At 31.1% G+C, this 9533-nt stretch overlaps 1 protein-coding gene across 1 annotated transcript; it reads right to left on the bottom strand.

Moving 5' to 3' along the window:
• Positions 1–562: 562 nt before the first annotated feature.
• Positions 563–1994, bottom strand: MS3_00005433 (uncharacterized protein; the record flags this gene model as incomplete). The annotated part of the gene is made up of 1 exon (XM_012939668.2): positions 563–1994. The coding sequence occupies one exon, from the start codon at positions 1992–1994 to the stop codon at positions 837–839; it is 1158 nt and encodes a 385-aa protein (XP_012795122.1). The 3' UTR covers positions 563–836.
• Between the last annotated feature and the right edge of the window lie 7539 nt (positions 1995–9533).

Below are 9533 nucleotides of genomic sequence, written 5' to 3'. Positions count from 1 at the left end.
AGTAAATGAACTTAACTCTTAACTTTACTTGGTGTTGTTTTACTTATATCTTCCTATTGTTATTTAGGATTGCGATCGATCAGTCTCATGTTAGCATATGTGCATACTGTGCAGATTGCCTCGATATAGCTTTAAGCCACAAGCTTTCTAAGCAATGTTGGATAGTGGCTAGGAGTGGAATCCAGGATGCCCGTTTCGTCCCATTATGGACTCATCAGCTGGATATACCTGCATCCTAGAATTGATGATCACTCTGGGACTCGAATCCAGTACCGTTCGCTTCGAACGCCATCACGTTGTCCACTTAGCTACTGAGTCCTTATAGCCACCTGCTCGTGCGAACGGTACTGAGTTCGAGTCTCGGAGTGAACATCAACTCTGGGATGCAGGTACATCCGGCTGGTGAGTCCCAAGTAAGACGAATCGCTCATCTTGGATTCCACTGCTAGCCACTATCCATCTTTGCTTAACTCTTAACTGTTTATAAAATTACGTAGAGAACTATAGTCATTTTCATATCCAGTTAATAGACTAAATTTTTTTCTAAAAAAGAACCCCACAATTTAAAATTGAATATGTTCTTCACAAAAAAAAATCCAGTACACAATAAACAATAAACACTAGATAATCAACAACAATGAATAATTCATACCAGTAACAACAATATGCATAAAAATCAAAGAATCTTATGATAATTTGTCTCGCATAATCTTAATAATACAGTAATGTTTTATAGAAATATGAAATAAAAACCTTTATTATGTTTGTTTTTTGTTATTAATATCCAATAATACTTTTGGTCATGAATGAATAGTTTTTTTCAGGTAATCGATAATTTATAGATGTAATTCTCGACTTGTATTATGTGGTTTATCGGTGGATCGGTTTTTATTAGTATTATTTGTAGTATCCGATTTAACATAATTTCGTCTTAAAACTGTTTTCCATGTTTCTTGTACACTGTGTAAAGAGAAAATATCTTTTAAACTTGATTTTTGTTGCTTACATAATAAACAACATAAATGTTGACGGAATGATGGTAGAAATGTGAAAAATGTAGGAAATTCCATAGCAGCATTCACTGATTTAATAGAACTGAATAACTTTGAAAGATGTTTTAATTTATTTGCATATTTTGGATAGAATGTATTATAATTACTGTAATCTGAATGTTGTCTTAATATAACAACAATAATTAATGGTATATTTAATATGAAAAACATTGTTGTCATAGCTAAATGTCCAGCTATACGACGTAGTTCATTTGTATTACGATCAACATGTTGACACATATCATAACGTTCTTTAAATATTCTGCGTAGTTTAACAGTTATAATAATAGTGGTTACAAATGCTACTAATGTTGGTATAATTGTTGCACCAATATTTGATAAATATAAATTATACTGAACACTAAATTTTAATGGATCAACAAATTGACAAAGTGTATAATTATGCTGATTTGTTACAAGACCAGAATTGATAGCTGTTGGTAAATATAATATCATTCCAATTATATAAATACTTATGATACCGAAACAAGCTACATGAAGATAACGGTCACCACGAAATCGAATTGGATGAAACACAGTAAGTATACGATCAAAACTAAATAATACTAAAACATTTGTTGAAATTAATCCCGATGTTTCTGGAATGTATGAGAAAAATTTACACAAAAATAACGAATAAGTATCTAGTTTAATTATTATATTACATTTTGTCAACCATGCTAATCCTCTACCAAGAAAATCATCCAGAAATGCATTAAATATTAATTCCATAATATGTGCAACTGTAATACCAATTATATAAGAGTTAAATCGACATGGTGATTTCTTTTGCATTATAATAAATACAATAATCACAAGAATATTTCCACTCGTTCCAAATATTACAATTAATGGTGTTACATAAGCTCGAAATCGATACATCATAATACCTTCATGAGTGAAATCAGTTTCAGCATTGAAACATGTCAAATTATATGTCATACTATAGGGTATTATCAAATAAGATTAGTTCAGTATGACAGTATGATAAATAAAGCTTCTAGATAAATCATAATATTACAGTATATCATTATTTTTATTCCATACGTTTTATTTTCTTGATCATTATTAATCAAAATGATTAGGAAATAATCAGTAAATTGCAATGAACAAGCATTGAAACAAAATTTCAATTTTCATTGGTTAACTAATTTCTGTAGTACTAAATTTTTATGTTACATTTCATCCTATGAAATTTTAGTAACACAATTCTGCGAATTGTAAATCTTCTAGTTGGAAAAGCATGTGCACATTTAGAAAAAAGTAACAGATAACAATACTGAAGATAATGAATACAGTCAGAATTAAGGATCAGCGTTTATTTTCTCTTTACCGAGACTCGTCAGAAAGATTTAACTGTATCTTAGTACTGATGTTCATAATAAGACTGGAAAGTAGCCTCTAGCGCATTAAACACCACTTAATCTATAATATCTTTATAGCCACTGATTCGGATATGAAGACTTGAATAGAGATATATCAGGCTGATGATACTCAATCAATAAAACAGACGTACATTATAGATTATATCATTATTCATGATACAAAAAAGTAACGAAATTTAACTGTAAGGGGAAATTGAGGTAACCGAATTAAAAAGTACAGTTGCCAATAAACAACAATCAGTTACAATCCTTTATATTTGACAACTGTAAATGTAGACATTTACCTCCATTCAAATTTGACTACAATTCTTAATTGAGAATTTTGTCATTGACTATTTTACTATCGTGTTTTTGATTACCGACATAGTGAAAAACAAAAACGTGAGTTTATTTGACAGTTGTGGCTTCTTCATATGTGTAGATAAATCTCCGATCCATGTTATTGCTACATTATTATCCACTATTGTGAAATGGCTATTTTTTCCCTGATAAAGCAAATCAATGTAGGATTTGGAAACGACAGAAATATCTCTCCTCCAAAAGGATCAACAAACTATCACGTAATCTGTTTTTATTTGAGATAAGTTGGTAAAATAAGCCAAAATTTTATTGACGTTTATAGAATACTTTGCAAGATAGGTTTCTTGCGAATTGATGTCAGATGATGCATGATTGATAACTGATAAGTGTTGAAGTGAACCACTTGAAGTAGTAGTGTTAATCTAGAACTAGTGTAGTCGACTTCGTCGTAATTGAAACAATGACGTATGAATGGGTTAAAATGACTGTCGCACTATATCAAACATTGACTGTGAACTAGTTGATTTTGAGTTAAATCACTAAATTCATCGGAATTGATGTGACTCCTGAATGTCTTACAGACGATCGAGTATGAGCTCATGGAAGGAACCTGGATCCGTAATTGTTTTGATGTCATATTTCCGTTGAATCGTGTGAAAATGTCCAATACTCAGTGACTTTTCTGAACACGGATTCGGTTTTGTGCACGATACTAGTTTTTGAATTCTACTTAGCACATTTTCAATTCGAAGGTGATTCTAGTTGTACGTTCGTAAAGTGGAGAGTCTTCATGACAGATATTAAAAGAATTCACTCAGTTTCTAGTGTTGACTTCCTATTTTCTCCTGTACTTATCAACCTGAACATTTTATACTAGGAGTCAAGAAATCGGCTGTATTTGGAGATAACCGTCAAACACAGATTGCGTACAACTGTGAGAAAATATAGTCAGTATATGTTCACAGTGTTGTTTTACGAGCTTATATTTAAGTAAATTATTGTGTGGAGATCTTAAACATCACACTAATTTAAACGAAAATTCTCAATGTTGTCAAAGTTATGTGGTCTTACAACCACTGAATGTTTTAAAAATGTAGAACTACCGAAAGATGTTAATAGGCACCTACATTTGAAAACTATTCCAATCTGTGATGTTCATCGATGCGTCATCAAAATAGAGATTTAACTACTAAAATATGATATGGATACTGTGCAATTGTCAATACTTCATCTGTAACACTTTTAGTGCTTTCACTGAATTGACTGAAGTGGACTGGCAATTTCATCTCACTATTTACACGTCAAATACACAAGCCACCTCCCTTGTATTCAAAAGTGTGATTTAATTAGTTGTATAGATTTCGGTTTGTGTGCGAGTTACAGTAGACTGAGAGTTATTTAAGATATATCTAAACCAAGTACCACTTAATGTCAATTCATATATATTGGTTAGGATTTTGATGTTCCCATTGATGTATAGGACTGCAATTGATTAGTCTCAAGTAGCCTATTTAAGTGACAAATTTAACGAATTCAGAACTCTTATACATTCTGAATCCTATAAGGAGTATATCTAAAGTTAACTTGACTACTATTTTAAGAAAATGTTTTACACAGTCATGTGTTATGTATCTCTGCAGCCTCTGACATATGCTTCAATAGAATTTAACTCACTCACTCACCCTCTCCCTCTCTATGTATACACAAATATACATGTATTTCATTTAGTATTCTTTGAATAAAATAACTGTCACACAAACACTTCTTCTTATTCTTCTTCAATGTTGATTGCTGTATTTTTTCACATTTTCTGATTAACATTGAATTGTGCATGTGTAAAATTTCAGTTATCCTGTTGAACTTTTATTATCTAAAATATCATAACCAATGTTTTATTTATTTCACTAAATTATCTCTCATTTAGCGAATCAACATTCAAATTGGGGAAACATTTTATTCCACTCTTCATGTTCGGATTGATTGTCAAAATCAACGAACGCAGATAAAACTTACTAGAAATTTGATAGAACTTAAGTTTTCTGAAATTAAAGTACAAATTTATATTCGTGATGGATGTAAATTGACCTAATTAATTAAATGTAATTTATCATAATAAATGATAATTTGCTACATGTTGGATGCGAACTAATCATTTGTGTACATAACGTACGCGATTCAGGAGGTCGTATGTGAAATGTAAAATTGCAGTGAATTGTGAGTGGGATTTCTGTTATCTTTAATAAAGATGACCAAGTGATTGTTAGTTCTGATGTTTGATTCTTGTTCTTCGAATTATGAAATGAAAGACTGCTAGATATGGTGGAGATTTGTAGCTAAAGTGGATGATTTTGATGAAGTTTTGTTCTCTGAGCTGGTAGACGTTTGTGCTGATGATTTCGTTCAGAAGAACGATGAAAACTCCACGACCAAACCATCCAACTCAGAGAACGAAACTCCATCAAAATCTGCTAGATTTAAACAGAATCCGATATCTGTTTTCCGTTACATCTTCAAAAATTAATCAAACTTTGTAGATACACCAAAATATCAGTCGTCTTGGCTAATATGGTAATGGATATTGTCTGAAGCCATATTTATTCTAACAAAACTTCGTCGTACAGGTTCGAAAATCTCCAAACATCATATTGATCAGTGAGATTCCTGGTGTAAAGGTTGGTTATGGTTTATGTTTGCCATGCTTGTATGCCACTGAAAATAGTGTATATTGTTCTTTGTACCTTTCATGTACCTTTTTCATGATGTCACTGTAGTTGTTGATGTTTTACTGTGTCATAGTTTTCTTATATGTGTAGTTGTCTCAATAGTGAAGGTCGTTTCTTATCAAATAAATCCATTGTTTTATGTATAAACACCATAGCCTGTTAATTGTAACTTTTCGGTGGCAACAAGAAGCCAACCTATTTTATTTGGATTTGTCTTTTAGTTGACTTCAATAGCTATGGAGTTATTTGTATATAAATCATAAGTAAACACAGACTATTACTAGAAAGACACGATATACTAACATTTAAACCATTGAGCGTGGACAACAAAAGACATCAGGACATTCCGAGAATCCCATATAATTTTGTAGAAATATGTGATATAGGTTAATCACCAGCCAGTAGTCACACAAATAGAGATGCAATTTACCAACTCATGTGGTAATCGTCATCGAATATAAAGGTCAGAGTTTAAGCGAATAGAAACAACCAATAGGTAGTAAATGGCACATGAAGATGGTCGAACTCATGAAAGCAACTAGTCGGAAACAAACTAATCATGACGGATTGACCTAATACTTGTGGAGTAGTGAAATGCTAACTTCTACTTTAAGTAAGACCTAATGATTCCCCGAACAATCAAAGCCATGAAATCAGACTATTCAGCCTAGAGAATACGACACTATTTATAACATTTCTGTTGTAATCTTTATCGATATTATTTTAAGAGGATAGGAATTCGTTAGTGATGTTGAAATCTATCATCGCTGTATAGTGAAATATTTGAAATCATATAAGAAAAATAGTGTACAGCTGTTTATCCAACATAGAAGAAGAACACGTTGTCATCTATCTCCGGAACCTCCTACTCAAAGGGGGCTTAAGGTTTCTTCCAAACAGTCATTGATCACTAAATAAAACCATTACAGACTCATGTGAATCTGCTAGTGGTTGATTCTACTCAAAGCATTGAATTAAAAGCATAAACATGGTAATGGTTGAGACCTAAATTGAAAAAAAGGAATTTAAATGTTTCTCTGATAAATTCACACGTTTTCTTCAAAAAAAGTAGTTGAATAAATCTGATGCCAAATTTGGTCATCAGTTTTTAAATAAGAATAACACACACATACATACACCTCTTCATATTTTACAATGTAAACGCACTAAACCGTATTCAATATGACTTGATCAGACAGTTGTTGTGCACATAGTTGTTTTCTGACCTTGTTTATACTAGGATAAGGCTAAAAGCGGAACATTTAAGTTACTCCATTCTAATCGCTTATACGTTTACAATTATGATTTTCATTATTAATGCCATTCAGACACTCAATACTGTAATATCTTGAAACTATTCGTTCATAACTGAAATAAAATTGTTATTTCCTTACATTATGTTTAATCATGAGCTGGTTTTATAGGGAAAGTTGTTGAACATAAAAGAAAGATTGGATATTGATTTTATTTAATTTTAAAACTCTTCTCGAAATCGACTTTTCAAAATCGAAATCTGGTCGTACACATCATTTATTCATCAAGTGAATATTCCATAAATTATATCCTGTTCCTGTAGTGAATTCGAATTATAACATGATACTCGCTTAAAGCAATCAAAAAGTTAGTGCTTCACTCAGTAGTTTCTTTGATAATTCTCCATCCCATTTTCTGTTACTATCTGTTTACAAATCTTATAAAATAAAAATCAATCATCATTACTTTAATTTGTTAAATTTAGTGACACAATAAGTGATGAATTTTAACTGTTTTAAACTATGTTCATATCTTTTAAGACAAACAAGGACGCTAATGTACCTTTCTATGTTTTACAGAATGATGGCATTTGGTCGACATTAGAAACCAGTACATTAATTCGATTAATGTTTGTTAAGATTGCCACATTTTTGTCGATATCAGTTATTCTTCAATAATACATAAATTACTTTACAGGTTGTGAATAGTCGAAAGCCATAAACCCTGTTATTATGATTTTATCACATATCAAATGAGACATATCTATCATATTATAGGAATTCATGTTTTTCTTTTAATGGTTAAGACTTAAACTCAATGGTACTTTTATATTACGCATCATTTTATTCTTAGATTCACTCCAAACAGTATTGTATTTGATATATATTCTGTATTAACTATATCAATAATCACCTTCTTGAATATTTCTTATTCATGATCCAATTATATTGTGGTAAGAAATCGGATCATTTTCATGGTGATCATATTGCAAACATGTTTAGATATTAAAATGTACAACATTATTTAGAATATTAAACGTAAATGTTATCATTGTCCATTGATTATTCTTTTATATTTTAATGATATTCTAGAAGTAATATACTTGTAATAAGAATTATTTCATAGAAAAGTTAATATTATAAATGAATATTTATATTCAATAATGATAAGGATTATTCTTAAATCTCTCACTATATAAATCTATATGTATTTCTTCATTGAGAAATCAGTTCATAGTTACTAAGTAGACAGTATCTAACCTATGTGAATTCATCAATCTTATAACCAACTTAATTTTCTTTTTATTCAAGGTGCAAATCTATGTATCTCTTTTTTTTGTTGTTGTTGAATATTTTGGTTAAATCATAATTTTGTTACACTTTTTATTACTTAAAAAAAAGAAACGAATCATTAATAAATCATAAATGAAAATTGAACTTTTTCTTTCATATCCATAACTTAAATAGATTAAAACAAAATTGAAAGAATAAGACTTATGGTATGTTGGTATTTAATCGACTATTTTCTAAACTATCTACTTGTTCTTCTTTATATTTTGGAAAGAGATAATACCAAATGTTATTAGGTTAGAATATCCTTAAAAAATGTTGTTGGTATTGTTTAAGATAATAATTATTAAGGGTAATAATAATAATAATACTATTAACTTTATAATGAACTTTGTTTATGGCTTAAAGAAAGAATTAGAGGAAATGAAATAGAATATGTACAATAGAAGTTAATAATATATTTTGAATAAGACTAGCTAAACAAGGTTGAAGTTAGGCATATATTACCTTTATTTCTTTCTTTTTTTAGACATGATCTAAGCAGTATAAAAGAGAAATATTATTAGATATCTAACATTTGTCTAAATAATACTGAGGTATTTTAGTTTTGTTAAATTTGATTTCATTATGCATGCAAAAGCAACCGTTTTGAATGTAAATATCATAAGGAAATACTGCAATACTTGTTTAAAAATAACTTTTAATTTATTTGTATTGGTTGTTCGAATCGTTCCTTTGACGTTTAGGACTGCGATGTACATCCTGTGAGGATTGACTCGACATTGCCTTAAGTACCAAGCATCATAAGCAGAGATGGATGGTGGCTAGCAGTGGAATTCAGGGTTCACATTTAGTTCTATTTTGGACTGATCTCCGGAATGTACCTGTATCTGAGTTGATGTTCACCTTGAAATTCGAACACATTGCCGTTCACTTCAAACGCCATCACATTGTTCAAGATTTTGTATAAGTTTATTGTTTATGATGTTGGGCCGTATGATGTTATTCTGTCAAAATAAACTCGTGCAGTGGTGCAATTGGCCGTATTTTACACATTTATTTTATTTACTTATTTAAACACATAAACATTGGTACGAGGAGGCACCAAATAGATATGCGCCACATAAATCATTCGATTTGTGTGAGGGCTGGGATACTGCCCGAATGCCTGAACCGAGACAGTTGGTATTCTTAGAGGGCCTTTGACCTAAAGGTCTGTTCCACAAGGCAGTGTAAAAACATAAGGAGATGTAGTCCCAACGGTAGCCGGTCACCAATAATTGGTTCATACGCCATTTGTTCTCTTAGGATACTGGAGATCATGTGCACCATTGGTTTCGAATCATGATTTCCCAACTCCCTTAGGTGAATCCTTCGTATCCACCAACCTGGTTACAGCGCGGGATATTCGCTTTTCATCCCTTCAATTTCGTAAACAACAGTAATGTCGCGAGAAGACAGTGAGTGGTACTTCCCTGATAGTGGTTGTATGTACATGGCCATGTGAGAGTATTTCGAGAGGACATTTGT

This window comes from Schistosoma haematobium, chromosome 3, assembly GCF_000699445.3.
Source record: "Schistosoma haematobium chromosome 3, whole genome shotgun sequence".
NCBI classification, from domain to species: domain Eukaryota; kingdom Metazoa; phylum Platyhelminthes; class Trematoda; order Strigeidida; family Schistosomatidae; genus Schistosoma; species Schistosoma haematobium.
This window is presented reverse-complemented; position numbering and strand designations above follow the sequence as displayed.